The 17,062-nt window shown below is 43.6% G+C and overlaps 1 protein-coding gene across 2 annotated transcripts in view; it reads right to left on the bottom strand.

Annotated features, from left to right (window-relative positions):
* LOC137369365 (endothelial lipase-like) overlaps nt 1-16,355 on the bottom strand; it is a 158,653-nt gene extending 142,298 nt beyond the window's left edge. Inside the window, exons 1-2 of one of the 2 annotated variants that reach the window (XM_068030467.1) lie at nt 16,015-16,355; nt 3,221-3,417 (exon numbers count right to left, since the gene is read on the bottom strand). In XM_068030467.1, coding sequence (XP_067886568.1) covers nt 3,221-3,417; nt 16,015-16,108 — 291 coding nt within the window. In that variant the 5' untranslated portion in view covers nt 16,109-16,355. Of the gene's footprint in view, nt 1-3,220; nt 3,418-11,804; nt 11,865-16,014 lie in introns of those variants that run through there. The other variant, XM_068030476.1, reaches the window with a different exon arrangement.
* Between the last annotated feature and the right edge of the window lie 707 nt (nt 16,356-17,062).

The following is a 17,062-nucleotide window of genomic DNA, read 5'->3' as shown; positions in this document are numbered from 1 at the left end:
GATTCCATGGATGTGCTTTTTTACCAAGTTCACTGACAGGACAAGATGTTGTTTGAAAGCCACCTGTGCTGGAGGTCACCTGTGATTTGGGCTCAGAAAACAGAACCCTTGGTGACCTGGGGAGAAATGGTTACAGAGAAATCACATGTCAAGTTAATGGAGATCAGGAGGTCGACTCTCTGTTTGGGGTTTGAACATTGTTTTCAGTTTTCATTGGAGTGTGAACTGTTTGACGACGGCTGGTGTCATGCCAAGGGAAAAAAGGTATCACCCAACTCACCTCTTCTTTACCTTTTTGAAGAAATCCTGCCAAGCTTCAGTGTGGAAGAGCAAAAAATCCCTGGTGCCATATAGCTCCTGAGGAGCTGGAAAAAAATCCTACAATTCAGATGAGTGCTGGCAGAAAAACCTTGATGCCACATTTCTCCTAGAAAGCCAACTAGAATAATTCTCGACCTCTCCAGAACGGACTGCTTCTGAAACGAACCCAGTGACCCGTCCATGTGTAACCGGATGCCAGACCAAAAAAGGGACAACTGACGTCCTTTCGTACCTTCTTTCTTTTTTCATCAAGAATTATCAAGTATTTGTAACAGAACTCTGCAGGGTGAATTTCTGTATTTTTTTCCCCAGTGTGTGTGTGTGTGTATAATTGGGGAATATTTAAAAATGGGAACTTTCATATATTTTTTTTTAAAAATCGGTGTTAATGCTTTGCTTCATTACTGGTTAAGTCTTGTTTTATAATAAACTGATAATTTTATTATTTAGTAAAGAAACCTGGTTAGTCTATTTTATTCTGGGATAAAGAGTAGAATATATGATTGACCATAACGGTAACTGGATAAACATTTAAATAGACGTTGTGACCTGTGGAGAAGTGGAACTAGAAAAAACAGTGCTCTCCTCCTGCCTCGGTCATAACATTACACAGAGATAGGGAGGGGCGAGGCCATGAAAAAATTGAGGCATTGCTTAACCAGGAGTCATGTAGGTTGGCTAGTACAGGGGTGATGGGTGAATAGAACATGGTGTGAATTAGGACACAGGCAGCAGAGTTTTGGATGAAATAAAAACAAAGTGTTGGAAATGCTCAGCAGGTCTGGCAGCATCTGTGGAGCGAAAAGCGGAGTTGACATTTCGAGTCGGATACGACTGTTCTTCTGTTTCTCTCTCTGCAGATGCTGCCGGACCTGCTGAGTATTTCCAGCACTTCCTGTTTTTATTTCAGATTTCCAGCATCCACAGAATTTTGCTTTTACTTTAGAGTTTTGGGTGACCTCAGTATCCCCCAAAAGGAGACGAGATTCTCCCTCAAAGTCTCCCTCCACTTTTCCCTCACAGCTAACTTCTAAATGCAGGCACTGTGACTGGATAACTGATAGAGGCACTTCCGGAAACCAACACTCCTGCCATAGTGTATCTTTAATTGTCTTTCAGCTGATTTAATGCTGACTTTGCTTGCTCTTACTCTGAATATAACCTTGGTTCATATGGCAAATCTGAATTATTTGACCAGGTCATCAGATCAGTGCATTCTTTTCATTGCTAATATCCATTACATCGTTCAATTGACATCACATGCATCATTAGCATAAGGTCAATTATTTAGAGACTGGGATTATAGCTTTTAGCTCTCCCTAAATAAATGACTACCAAAAGCCTGGAAGAAACAGCCTCATTTTGATCTGCTGATCACTACCTATTGAAATATTACGTGGTCATTGGTGGCTGAACAGTTTGCAATTTATACAGAGAAATTTACTGTAATAAGTGTGTCACATTGTCTCATATGAATTATAACTGAAAAAATCTGGAGCCAATGACCCCAATGAAATCTGGAGCCTCGTTATAAAAGATGTTCATAGAAGCACAATAGCTACTTGTATTTATATAGCACCTTCAGCATAGTAAAATGTCCCAAGATGCTTCACGGCAGCATTATCAAACAAAATTTGACAGTGAGCAGCAGAAGGAGATATTAGGACAGGTGACCAAAAGCTTGGTCAAAGCGGGTAGGTTTTACAGTGTGTCTTAAAGGAGGAGAGAAAGGCAGAAGGATTTAGGGAGGGAATTCCAGAGATTAGGGCCCAGGCACAGTCTCCAATGGTGGAGTGATTAAAATTGGAGATGCTAAAGAGGACAGAATTGAGGAACACAGGGATCTCAAAGGGTTGTAGGGCTGGAGATGGGGTGAGGCAAGAGGAGTGCTGCACTGTCGTATGTGCTGTCTAGTTAATTCAAGGCCCATCTGCTTTCTCAGGTGAATGTGAAAGTTCCAATGGCACCATTCAAAGAAGAGCAGAGTGCTTTCCTGGTATCCTTACCAACCGTCATCCTTTAAACAAAATCACCACAGCAGATTATCTGGTCACTTATTCCATTTCTGTTTGATGAACCTTGCTGTGTGCAAAGTGGCTGCTGTGGTTCCCTACATTATAATTGCGACTACACTTCAAATGCACTTCATTGTCCGTGAAGTGCTTTGAAACGTCCTGAGCTTATGAAAGGTGCTGTATAAATACAAGTGCTCTTGTTCCTAGTGTGAGACTGAGACATACAAAGCAGGAAGATCCTGGGTTTTACCCATGCTAAATTAGCTTATTTTAGTGGGGGTTAGGATTGGGATTGCTCAATTGACCACAACATCCCTGGGCTAAATTTAGTTTAGGGTGGGGGAGGGGTGGAGGCAAGCACCTACTCCTGATCATGAAACAATGACCCTTGTTTTAAACATACCTGTGCCGATGTTTGGGTTTTTATATCTTTTAATTTTGAAATGGCTAAAGTTTTTATAACAAAATTATGTCACTAGAATGCTCATCCTAAACATTTTTTTTTTAAATCTACCCTTTTCCAACAACTTTATGAATCATGTTTTTATTTTTGATAAAATTGTAATTATTAAGATGCACTGTTTCAAGGACCTTGTGATAAAATGGCTGCTCTCCAGAGATAAAGAAAAATAGGTAAATATAACCAGATTTTGAAAAGACCTATTATAAGTGAAGCAAACATGTTAATGCAGTTTGTTCAGTACAGCAAATAACTACATTTTTAAGGGTTTTAATCCTTCTGCAGCTCCGTGAAAGCAAATGTCAGATAATTTTAATCTAACAGTAATCTGAATATTTGCACAATTAGCACAATAGTATATCAGAGATAGTCAGTAGTCCAGTTTTGAGGAAATTAGATTAGATTAGTAGACAGTGCAACTCACCGTCCACCCGTGGATGATAACGAATGTCTTAGAAGTCATGTTGAAGTTACATTTCATCAGACTCTCTCCCACACCTGCAATAATTTCACAATCTTTTTCATCTGTATTTTTTGAGTTCTGAAGGTTAAATTTCGTCTGAATATTGTTGTAATCCCGACCGATGTTTTCTTTATGCATCACATCCTGAACTGCTTTGCCTGCAAGAAAGCCACAAAATGGAATTGCTGTTAAGTACAAGGTTGCTGTTAAACTGAAAATGAAATAATAATGAAACAGTAATACAACATGCACAACCTTTGATATCTGGTCTTAACCCCCAAGGTTGTGTATAGTCTAGAGACAAAAAAGGAGACAGGAAAAAAAGACTTATGACTGCTCAACGAGATTAGATCAAGTTGTGCTGGATTGTTATGTATAGATAAGTGAAATGGTACAGTAGAACAGTATTGGACCTGGAGGTTGGTAAGTGACAACCATCCTATGCAATAAATTATATATAGATAAATTTTGGCTTTGCCTGGGATTTTGAGCTGAAGATTTTCCTCAATCCATCTAAGATGTATGTACCATCATTCACTATTTTAGGTAGAGAATCCTTTGTTCAAGTCGTACAGTAAGGGGCAATATTCCAAAAGTTCAGTTTTCCAACACAGATCCACCACACATGGCGGGATGATGCGGAATGTGTGCAATTTTCAACTGCATTGCAGTGGATTTTAGAAATTTGCAATAGTATATAAAAATCATGACAATCAATAAAACACTTCAATGGCAGAAATGTTCTATTTTTTAAAGTGGGTGAAGCAACTTTCTGTGTAAATATATTGCAGGAAGATAGAAACAGAAGAGTAGAGGAAATCAGAAATAAAAACAAATATTACTGGAAGTGCACAAATTTAACAACGTTGGATAAAGGACAGGTTAAAATCAATAGAATCCTCCATTTCTTGGGTTTGGATGAACAGTCCCCCAGAAATATCAACTCACTTCTGAATATAAAAATAAAATACTGCAGGTGCTGGAAATCTGAAATAAAAACAGAAAGTGCTGGAAATACTCAGCAGGTCAGGCAGCATCTGTGGAGAGAGAAGCAGAATTAACGTTTCAGGTCAGTGACCCTTCATCAGAACTTCTGAATATAACTTCCTCCATTCACCACTGGTAGAAAAAAAGATGGCCAAATATATACTTATGTTAACATTAATGAACAAAGAAGCATATACCCAATTATTTTCAACTTTTTTGGAAAACTTGTGTGAAGAATGTCAATGCTGAAATATGGAACACTGCTGCATTTTGAACAACCAGTAATATTGGGCTTATTATTCCCTAATAATTGACTGTTATCCATCAATAAACCTTTAGTAATTAGATCATAATCATTTATCTTTCAACATGGACTTCATCACGTGTTACTGTCGTGTGATGAAGTCTACACTGAGCCTTATAGGGCTGGATTTTTGTTCTGGGATGGGAACGTGATGCCCGCAACATTTCCGGGTCTCAATCCCGCATCACATCAGGGTTGCTGACACAATGCTATTTTCAAATGTAAAGGGCCTAATTGGCCCGAGGGCGAGTCCTGAGCCCAATCAGAGGCACTGGCAGCATCCTGGAGGCGGGGCCGAGTTACAGGCGGTGATTTTAAAAGGCACGCGGCAGCCATGACTGGGCTCGCCATTGCCTGGAGGCATGGAGCAGCAGGTAGATCAGACAGCCAGTGCTGGCATGGGCACACGTCCATGGGCAGCACCATGATTTTCCGATGCCTCCCTTGAGGTGTTGACAGATGCAGTGACAGAGAGGAGAGAGGGGTTCTTCCCAGCATCCAGAGGGAGAGATCCGCCCAGAGAAACCTTGAGGGCTTGGATGGAGACGGAGGTCAGCAGCCGGGGACTCGTCAGAAGAACATGGGTCCAGTGTGGGAAGAGATTCAATTAATTATCTCTTGCAGTAGCCAGCAGCACCAAGATGATTCGTCACCAACTCTAAGCACCAGTATGCATATGAGCTGACCTCACAGAATGTCCATAGTTCTCCTTAACATTGTCAAGTCAAGTGCCCAGTCACAACACTGCAATGACAGCCACCCTCACATTAGGGGCATCATTCAGATGGGGACGTCACTGAGAGGCACATCAACCCATGTGTATGTCATACTGGAAGAAATGCAGGAAGGCAACCTACTCATGAACAATTCTCCTCTAATCCTGCAGGAGAAGAGAGTCCATAACGCTCGGGAGATGACCGGAACGGGTAGTGGTGTGGCACAACTGCACACTTTGACCTCGGTGGAGGAGGAGATGCTGGAGATCGCCATGGTCCCCTCAAGGCAGTCGGTGAGGGATGGCCTTGAGGTGAAGGGCATGGAGGAGACTCCTGCCCAATGAGTGCTGTGGATCTCGGACCGTTGACATCTGAGGGGATGGGGCACTTGAGGGTGCCAGGAAAGGCTGAGACGGTTGAAGCGGCACCCCTCAGGGGGAACCAGTGTCACCCTTCAGCCCCTCGCTCTCTCCAACTCAGGAACTATCTCTCCCCTGCTATAATGCAAGCATGGCAGCCTATGGAGGAGCCCCCATGGGCACCTCCAAGATGAAGACGGGAGCCACAGGCATCTCACCCAGTGGCAGAGACTAGGGAGCAGCCTCCACTTCATCCTTTGCTACAAGGGTTTTAGAGAAAGGTGACATGCCATTGATATCACTTAATGGGTCACCTGGGTGCTGTTCTGCACATTTGTATGCTGTTTTGTTATTATCACGTCATATGTTTATGGTATCAGTTTGCTATGTGTGTTATTGATCATGTCAGAAGGGGAATGTAGCATTGTGGGGTTGGGGGGAGGGGACATAGGGCCCTGGAAATGTTATATTCCGATATCTTGAGATGTTGGACAATGTTGGTGGAGGAATCCTCATTCTTCATGCTCATGGCTGGGAATGGGACCTCACAGATAAGGGTCATTGTGGCATGATAGCTCTCTCTGTTGCAAGGTGAGTTTTGGGGTCATCAGCCCAAGGGCTCAAGGACGGTCAGGTGAAACAGTGCTGAATCGGTGTGGCCCTACTGCCGTGCCAGCCTTCAGTTCACCCTGAGGTCTGGGACAGCATGGCTGGATGTCCTGCACTGCCTGGTCTCTGGCCACCTCTTCTGGGACCATTCCTCCTCCTCTTCATGCTCTTCTTCCTCCTCCTAGTCCTCCTCCAAGGTGGAGTGGTATTCCAGGCCTCTTTTCAGTGTTGCAGCAGGACGCAGCAGATGACCACTATGGCTGGCACATACTGGAAGGCACCACCTGACCAGTCAAGGCAACGGAAGCGCATCTTCAAGACGCCAATCGTCTGCTCAATGCAGGTCAATGTTGGTAGATGGCTCTGGTTGTAGCACCTCTCTCCATCCATGTCTGGGTTTCCAATGGGCACCAAGAGCCATCTCTAGGGAATAACCCTTATCCCCTAGCAGCGACCCACAGAGTCTGGATGTGGGCCTGAAGAGTTGCGGCACCTGGGACTCTGAGGATAAAGGAGTCATGAAAGTTGACCAGGAACTGAGCCCAGACCTGCAAGTTTCGCTTCCTGTGGTGACAGACCAGCTGGACATTAAATAAGTCCCTTCTGTTCAGAAATCTGACTGGCTGGTCTGTCAGTACCTTGATGGCTATGTGGGGGCAATCGATAATGCCCTAGACCTGAGGGAATCCATTAAAAGCTCCAAAGCTCAAAGCCCTCTGTGCTTGCGCAGGCCCATCTGTGTCAAAGTGGATGTAATCCCCTGCCCTCCTGAATATGGCATCCATGACCTGCCTGATGGCATGATGAGCGGCCAGTTGCGAGATGCCACCTATGTCCACAGCTGATTCCTGGAACGACCCGGTTACATAGAAATTTAGGCCGATGGTGACCTTGACGGCTTCAGGTTAGGGATTATCATGGCAGCCGCAAGGCCTCAGGTCATTGTGGATCAGAGCACAAATGCCCACGACCATCTGCCTGGATAGGTGCAGACTCTTACGACACTGGTGCTTTGTCATTTGTAGGTAGCTGACTCTTGGGCAGTAGACCCAATGTGCTGGGAAGTGCTTTCATCCCCTTGCAGACCCCCGCTGTGCTCCTCTGGCCACCTCCTGTCCAGGAAGATGCATCTGCTGTGGATCATCCTAGCTGCTCTGTCCAAAGTCAGAGTAGACTGTTCCCATCTGACTTCCCTCAGCTGGTGCATGTTTGCTCACCCCAGCTACCCAGTGATGCCAGCGACCTCACATCTGGGCGGCACAGTGGCGCAGTGGTTAGCACCACAGCCTCACAGCTCCAGCAACCCGGGTTCAATTCTGGGTACTGCCTGTGTGGAGTTTGCAAGTTCTCCCTGTGTTTGCATGGGTTTCCTCCGGGTGCTCCGGTTTCCTCCCACATGCCAAAAGACTTGCAGGATGGTAGGTTAATTGGCCATTATAAATTGCCCCTAGTATAGGTAGGTGGTAGGGAAATATAGGGACAGGTGGGGATGTGGTAGGAATATGGAATTAGTGTAGGATTAGTATAAATGGGCAGTTGATGGTCGGCACAGACTCGGTGGGCTGAAGGGCCTGTTTCAGTGCTGTATCTCTAAACTAAACTATCTCGCTCCAGATTCCTACCACTCACCACTCACAAATGCAAGCCTTTCAGTTCCAGCAATGGCTGCTCTGTGGCACTGTTTAAGCAGCTGAGCTTTATTCTCTGCTTCTGCAGTATGTTAATCAGCTCTTCCAATAGCTCTCATGGCCCACCGGACCCTGCCATGTTCCAGACATTGCATTTTTCCCGTACCCTCCTATTGAAACTTACAAACTTCTGCTGACAGATCTTTCAATGAGCCCCTCAATGAGCTCAACAGCCAATTAATTGGAGGCGTTTGCACTTCAATTTTCCTCACTCCTGGTATCTCTAAAAATTGCTTTGCATTCCGGAGGCGGCGAGAGCCAATGCCGACTTCCGAAAATGCGATCATCTAATCACACGCCTACTTACTCCTGCTCCCACTGAGCTTTCAAAAATCACGTCCATAGACTGGAAAGGTCCCAAGTACAATCTGTTCTGATGAAGGGTCACTGACCTGAAACGTTAACTCTGCTTCTCTCTCCACAGATGATTCCAGAACTGCTGAGTATTTCCAGCATTTCTTGTTTTTATTTCAGATTTCCAGCATCTGCAGTATTTTGCTTTTTATATTACCCAAGTACAATCCTTGGTCAATCTCAGAATAGCAACAGTTCATAGAATAATCCAACACTGAAGGAGGCCTCTCGGCCCATCATATCTGTGCTGGCTCTTTGGTAGAACTACCCAATTAGTCCCAACGTTCCCCACCACGCCCCCCACCCCTGCCACCCCATTTTTTTCTCCATAGTCCTGTAACTTTTTTTCCTTCAAGTTTATATCCATTACCATCACCATATTATTCCACTACCCTTTCAGGCAGTGCATTCCAGATCACAACAATGTGCTTTGGTATTGTTGGGATACCAAAATTATATCCCATGCTCTTGAGCTACAGATGTGTGGGAAAAAAATCCACATAGGTCCCCACATTGGAGTGCTGTCCAGTAACCTCTGTGAAAAATGTGTGCGCGTGAACACTGGCTGAGGACAGGGCCAGTGATTCAGTCAAATAGCACGCCAACTCTCTCTGAACAGGCTCACAGAGGAAAAATAACCATTTCTGCAAGGTAAGAGAGAAGCTGGTACTCACAATACTCCACGGAGTCAGCACCTTTAGGAGAGGAAGTGACTGGACAAAAAAAATGACTAAAAAATTAAACAGTAAAAGAGGAGAGACAGGAGGGGAAGCAGAGGAAACAGGAAAGAGCAGTTGAATCCAGAATTGGCACCAAATATTAATACCACTGACCACCAACCGTGACTACATTACATAAGACATACAGTATAAAGCTGATTCATCACAAAATTTCCGCTTGCTGCTCCTGTCACCATAATCCATTCTAACTATAATTAGCTAGTCAAATCCTAACTGAGCTACAGAGCTGAATGCCTTATGAAGGAGTGTTTCACCTAGGGGGAGGAGGTTGGGCAGGAAGGAACAGAGAAAAATAAACTAAGGTGCAAACAATAGTCAGTACTTTAATGCTATATGTAGGAGGGAAAGGGAGCTCATTTCTGGATTATTGCTCGCAGTATTTTTCCCAGGTTCAACATCTCAGACCACTCCTGGAGGTGAGCTTTCATTTCCCCATCACCCAGAGTGTGCATCTAGCTGCCCAGTAGCTAGATAATTGGCAATAGGCCAAGCTGATTGAACAGGAAACATTTGTTACTACCTTTCAGCTGCCCGTTATATCCCATGCCCTTGATTTCAGAAAGTGATGGAATAAACACTTGCATTTGAATTTAAAGGCTTGGCCCCTTCCTTCACATACCTAACCAGACTGGATGGGAGTAATTTTGGCTTTGTGCAATAATGTAAAACAGCCGAAAGTGATTCCGCAGCCAGTTCCACATCTTTCCAGAATCAGAATAATGTAAAACAGGCTGCTAATTCACTATTCCCTATTTTATGCTATTGCCCATAGCCAGAATTAACCCCAGTGTCTGTACTCTGGGACTATTATATTAATGGACCTTTGTTTTTGCAAAAGAAGCTGTTTCTTAACACCATAAGTACCTGCATGGAAAGAAAGAAATCAATACCATGATACAGTATAGACAAAAAAATGTTTTACTTTTGACATGGGGATATCAAGGTTGGAATGCACTGCCTAATATGGAACTGAGCAATACAGTTTTAGATTTGAACCAGAGTCTGCACTGAATTAGGACTAGGTGAGTTGATCTTGCCGAGAGCTGACACAGACACAATGGGCTGAATGACCTCCTTCTGTGCTGTAACCATTCTGAGAGTCTATGAATTAATTAACCTCAGCTGGGGCAATAGTTGGTGAGCTGTAATTAGCTGCTCAATCCCGGAGGCTCGGGTGGGGAAAATTAAACCAGGATTCGCACTTTTGATTGCTATTTAGTAACCCTTGCTGGAAAGCTCCCATATGGGGATATTGGGAAAAGACAGAATCAGACAGCTGTGATTCCTCCCATGGTTAATAGCACTCTGACACTCAACTCTCATCAGAAGAATTGCAACTTAGGTCAGATATTAGAGGGCAGCCAGTCCCAAAAGAAAGCGACTGTAGCAAGAGTCAGTGTCTTGGAGAGAGGAAGAAAAAGTAGTCAATCAGATAAATTATGATTAGAGCTATGGTCTTCCGAGAAACCAGCAGACAGCCTGTAAATAAAGAAATCCCGTGAGTGGAATTCATTGTTACTACATGGAAACTTAATGCTGCAATACTGTGACAAGAAGCGTCTGTTTTGATTCCCACATATAGAGGTCAGAGCGGGCACAAAGACATGTTTAAACTGGCAGCCAATTCAGCTACCAGGATTTATAAATAAATGGGACATTAACATCTGGTAAATTATCATGCAAGCCCAGTGTGTGATTAGGGTTATTCCACAACTACCCACTGGTTAACATTATTTTACTCATAGCAAAGGAAAATTAAGAAAAATAATGCTAAGAAGCTGATGTAAACAGAGGCAAACTCATACCTTGATAAGAGTTGCGGCTACTTAGAATTTTGACTTCCTAGGAGCTATCCAGATGCCTCTGCCTAATGTAGAAGCTAGCTATACAGAGCTGCGAGATCTCAGCAACCGACTCAGCAAAACCTATCAGCCAGTGGACGTTACAGGCGTTACAGTTAGTCTCACCACTCCTAGGCTAGGGAGAAAGAAATAGCCTGGATTCTGCTCCTGACCACCAGGACTGATTCCTGCAATGGTACTCTGTACTTGTAGCTGTCAGGTTAGGGTAGGATCAGACTCCGCTCTAAAGTCTCGCACAGTTATCAACACTCCCTGTGAAGGCCCACATTTAGAAAATGAGGACTTGAGATAAATATTACAACAACAACTTGCACCTCTATAGCACTGTTAACATAGTAAAACATTCCAAGGCACTTCACAGGAGTGTAATCAGACAAAAATTGACACCAAGCCATGGAAGGAGACATTAGAGCAAATGCTTGGTCAAAGAGATAGATTTTAGGGAAAGTCTTAAAGGAGGAGAGAGAGACATGGGTTGGACAGAGGTTTGAGGATAGAATTGCTGAGCTACATATTGGAGGACTCTACCTTAGAATTGCATCAGCAGAAATCAAGGTAATTTTTCAGAAAGCTTTGAGAGCTCATTGTACTATCATTGTCCAGGACATGGCGCATTACTCAGCTTCCAGAATATCACATGCTGTTCTGGGTAAACATTAAAGGGTGGACAGCAATGGTAACAGCTCTGAAGATGAGCTAGGCTTGGACTCTAAGCTGTAGAAGTTTCATTGCGTCAAGAGAAATTTATGTTAAGCAGGACACATAAGTTAAGAGTAAAAATGTTATGGACGTTTAGGTTTCAAACTTCATAGCTGATCTTGCTTGTAGAATGGTTTAACATTAAACTCAGTACCTGGAAAATCATTGGTGCTGAATTTAAACCAGTTTTTCTGGCACAAGACAGTGCACACTTACTCAGTACTCACCGGAAATGCACCACCTCGCATATTGGATCGAGCTGGTCCATAGGTATCTAGAGTGCACGCCAGATCTATTTAAAATTATTAATAAAACATTCAAATTAGGGTCCTAAGCTTATTTTAGGGCCTTTTTCAGATATTGGTCTACCCCAGCATCAGACTAGCCACTTGATAAACATGCCCAGCAACTCATGGCACTAACAGCTAGGAAGGATCCTTCAGCAGTGCTATTTAAAGAGCTAACCTACAACCTCCAAGTTAGTTGCTGGCTTGTCATTTGAGGCCAAATTCTGGATGTTTTTTGGACTGTTTTCTGACTGTGTAAACTTTATTGTGACTGCTGAGAAGATGATTCTACTGGTGCTGCACCATTTTTAGCTTTAGTTTTACTGCAGTTATGTCTGGACTAGTAGGAATACCATTAGGCTGCAGGGGGAGGAGCAGCAAGGAAAATGGGAAAGAGCAGGAGCAGCTCATAGAAGAGGGAGGAGAAGGGCACTGCACAGGAGACCGTGCCTAAAGCATGTCTTCAGGGAGCACTTCTCCTACATGAATTTCACTGAGAAGCAATGTCTCAGGTGCCTTTGATTCATATAGGAAGTGGTCAGTGAGCTACATCATGCAGTCACAACTTGAACCTCATACCAGGGCATTGACAGCTCTGCCTGTGGCTGGAAAGATCACAGTGGCTCTTAACTTTTATACCATGGGCTCCTTTCAGGTTGCAGCAGGTGACATCAGCAACTTCTCACACTTTGCAGTCCACCAATGTATCAGGGAGGTAACAGAAGCTTTCTGCATCAAGAGGAATAACTACACCCCTTTCCCAAGAACAGAGAAAAGCAGGATGAGAGAGCACTCGATTTTATATGCATTGCAGGTTTACCCATGGCCCACATTGCCTTGTGTGATCTCTATCGTCAGACTGGTATCTTACTCAATAGAAAAGGATTCCACTTTCTCAATGTCCATCCTATTTGCCACCACAGGCAACACATCATGTAAGTCTGTGCCTGGTTTTCTACTAACAGTCATCATTCATTTATCCTGCTTTAATTCTCTGTGCTGCCTTTGTTCCAACCAGGTCATCAGGTCACAGACAGGCTACTGGGTGACAAGAGCTATCACCTCTAGATTTGGCTGGTAACTCCTGTTAGAGGGCTGCACAGAGCTACAGAGCTGGCCTACAATGACAAACATGCTGCCACCGGAAAGGTCATCAAGCAGAGAGTTGGCACGTGCAAGCAATGCTTCTGCCGTCTGGACCATTCAGGAGGAGTTTTGCAGATCATCCCTGTGAGTGCATCCGGATTTGTCATCCTCTGCTGCAGGTTCCACAACTTACTTACCATCACCTGGGCAGCAGGAAGTGGAGCAGGAGGTAGAGCAAGAGTAGGCAGTGTAGGAGGGGCATGGGCCACCAGTGCCTCTAGCTCCTCGAGCTCTCAAATAGCAGCATATTGAAGAGCGCTTCATGTGAACCATCCATCCCATCCCCAATAAACCAACACTCCCACAATCCTTATCACCACTGTCCTTATTTCCACCATCCTTCTGTCCAGGCTGGTGGGTCTTGCCCTCAATCCACTACAAATATAAACATCAACACAAAATCCAAAACAAAAAATTAATTTCACCAACAAAAGGAATTCTATCTGTACTGAATAGTTAACAGAAATAATTATGAATTATTCCAGTGCAAGATCTTGGGGATTCTTGGATTTCTGTGCTTGTTTAATTATCCCAGTACTCCTATGAAGTGTTTCCCTAGTGGCTTCAGTTTAGGAGGTGGAAGATTTTTGAGTTTCCATTGAGGACAAGTTCAGATGGCTGTGGTGATTGACCTTGAGCAATGGTGTGTCTTGAGGGCCCAGCTGCTTCATCTTGACATGGGCCTGGGCTTGTTTGATTATCCTGACTGTGTGGCACTAACAAGGGCACTGGCAGAGTGGGTGGTGGGGAGCATGAATGCTGAGAGGAAACAGCAGGTTCCTCTTTCATGAAGCCATTGCTGTTCTGTGTTCTAGAGTACAGGAGTGATGTGACACTCTGGAAGCCCTTGTCAACACTGGCCCCCAAAACCAAAATGGCAGCTTTCTGAGCTGCCATAGCAGCAGTGTTAGCACCATAAAAGCAGTCAGAGCTGTCAGCACAGGCACCATCCTGGTGGGCATCATTATTGTTTTGATGGAGCTGAGCACTTGGTCCATATTGAACAGAAGCTTTGGTACAAGTTGGAGCTGGGTTCCTCCATGCTCTGATCCATTGTGCACAAGCTTGCTGACAGACTATCCAGTTTCCTGGTTCATGCCCATCAGACTTCGTTGGTAGCCTGAGCCCTCGAAGTCTGCAGCTGAGACCGCTGCAGCAGAGTTAGTATGCAAGTTTTCCCTCCGCCAAGTTGGCACATGACGTTCTTACTCCTGTCCTTGCTCCTGTACATTTGTGATTCACTATAAGACCTCTCCACAAGCTTAACCTTCTTAGCCACAAGTTTGGAAAACTGTTCGGCAATCAGAGAAGCTTGGTCATGGGTGAGGAGAGGGGTGTGTTTTGGAGCGTGGCAGCAAGGAGGGAGGGAGGGAACGGTCAGGGCATGGTGAGGGGGGTGTTCAGCAGATTGTGCAGAGGAAGGCAAATATTGCGAGCCAAGAGGAGGGGATGGCACTAGATGGACAATTGGGAGAGAGGAAGCCTTTGGAAACTCAATCAACCAGCATTGAATTTAAATCAGGCTTCCAAATGCACCATGGAAGCATGCATTCAATATCACAATGAACTGTCCTGCCTCTCAAGAGTGGGTCACTGACACACCATGCAATGTACCGACATAAAAGTGGCAGCAAGTGTGTGTACACACCTTCTGCTGACCATCTTGGGGTGGGGGGAATATTTAAAATTATCCCCAGTGTTTGACATTGAATATAATTGTATTAAAGGAAGAAAGCTGTGCTCTTACACAACCTCAGAATGTCCCAAAGCACTTTTGAGTTAATGACAAACTTTTTGAAGTGTAGTTACTGTTATAATGTATAAAGACCATTTCTCTCTCCACAGATGCTGCCTAACCTGCTGTTTTTCTGTTTTCATTTCAGATTTCCAGCATCTGCAGTATTTTGATTTTATTTAAAATAGCTCTTGGTGTAAATTTGAAATAGCCACTGTTTACCTGTTCATGTCATTTTCTAACAGTTCCTAAGCATTTACAGCACGTAACATTTTCAGAATGGTAAGGCTATGTCTCAAACTGCACTGCTAATTGCCTCTCCAACTTTGAAACTCAATCTTCCCTTCCTATCTGCTCTCTGCCTTCTTTCCCCTCTTTCTGGTTTTTCTCATTTTTTCCCCCTTATTCCCCATGCATTTTTTTCTTTATAAACTTCCATCCTTGGCTAATTTTTTTTTAGTTCTATTTTAATTTGGCTTCTTTCTGTGCATTTTCTTTTAAAAATGGCTCAAGTTTGCTTCAAATTGCTGACCATCTTTCCTCATTTTTTAAAAAAAAAGACAACTTAATCTTGGTGTATAATTTCCAATTTTTGACTTAAACCTTGCAATTATTCCACCCCCTGCCATTCAGCCGTGAGGGCAGAGTTTTGTGAGTAGCAATGGAGGGGCGAAGAGTTCAGGAGGAGGATTGTTGGAGGTGAGCAAATCTTTCTGGCCAAAAAGAACCATATCTGAATGACAAGACAAAATATTTTGCGACATCTCGTCTTCGTCAAACGGGAAGTCCTTGGATTATTTGTTTGAAACATTACCTGTGCAGTGATCCACCGCTTGCACCGGGGTGCTCAGCTATTGTCATTTCAAAACCCTATCTTTTTAAACTACCTTCCCAGCATATGAGCAAAAGTTACTTTCTTATAAATAGAGAACTCCCTATCCAAGAGGTTGCACGAACCAATTTCAGGGTGAAGGGCTCACCTGTTCCAATATTTTTTTTTATGTGTGAGTTTTTTTTTAAATTGAGAAACTGGGGGAAAGGCCCCTTAGTACAGTATTAGTCCCAAGATTGAAAAAAGTCTCAAACGGGATAATAAAGTGAATATATGACACACACAATAGAAAATGGGGGGGGGGGGGGGGGGAGGCAAATGTCAGTTTCAGAAACATGAAAAATTACTCCAGCAAACTTTCCAACACTGTTTTTGGTCAATAATATGGTTTAGACATCTATAGAGTACTTAATAATAACTTTAAAATGGATTCTTACCAGTAACTGGATGCTTGGAATCTTCCTCTGAGAAGCCGGCTGATAACAGAGATAGCAGACTGATACACAGCGTGAAGCTATTCATCGCTTTCATTCAGATATCGCACTGGTCCGTCGGGCGGGCTTTGCAAAGGTGGATTTTACCAAATGTTTTTGGACTTTTTAATCAATGATATTCCTGTAGAAGAACGAGCCCCGAACCCACTGATCCCAAAAGGCTAGTTCAAACTCCGCGAGTTAGTTCAAACTTCTCCAGGCACCTTGTTGCAATTTTTTTGCATGCTCAGGTCCTGCAATTGGCTTTTTAAGCAGATATTTTCAGTCATCCGACTAATCGGCAGATGTGTATTAGGCTAATTTATTCAACGTTTGCTTTTTACCATTGGACGAGCCTGGAAGGTGGAGTCTGAATATTCAATAGGATGAATGACAGTCAGCGCTGAATTCCTGCCGAATATTCCAAACTCAACAGGAGGGTGAGAAATTGTACTTAAAGGAAACTGGCATATTGATAATCTTATAATCCACAGGCAATGTAATGTTTAAATCGTTTCCACTGAAAGAAGTGAACTTTGTTGAAAGTTGTATAACTTCTTTCAGTTACATTATAGTTTATGTATCATGGGCGGACAAAATTCCACAGCTGTAATACACTAATTTATAATAAAAATGGGAATTAAAAATGCGATGTACCCGGCAGTAACCTTCCCGTTTTACCTCCGTTACATTAAGGTGACTGAGCGTCGTGACAAAGAATCAACCTTTGTGGTTAATGCAACAAGAAGCTATAATAGTGATGGGAAAAGATGAATGAAATGAAGCGAGATACTGCTTTGTGCAGTTCTTCTCATTCAGGATTTAAATGGTTTCAGCGTTCGCACAGTGCTACATACCCGTCATAAGACACCTAACCTGCTAACAGGTGCCAGAACAGGTTCCTTTCCTGTACTGCAGCTTAATGTGGGAAAGTGAACACTCCAATTCAATTAGTCTCGCTTCGCGGAAAAAGGGGGCATTTATCTTATTGCAGCTCGCCGTTTGCACTATC

The sequence above is a fragment of the Heterodontus francisci genome, chromosome 1, assembly GCF_036365525.1.
Source record: "Heterodontus francisci isolate sHetFra1 chromosome 1, sHetFra1.hap1, whole genome shotgun sequence".
NCBI lineage: Eukaryota > Metazoa > Chordata > Chondrichthyes > Heterodontiformes > Heterodontidae > Heterodontus > Heterodontus francisci.
The sequence above is the reverse complement of the archived record's forward strand: the minus strand, read 5'-3'. Positions and strand labels throughout refer to the sequence as shown.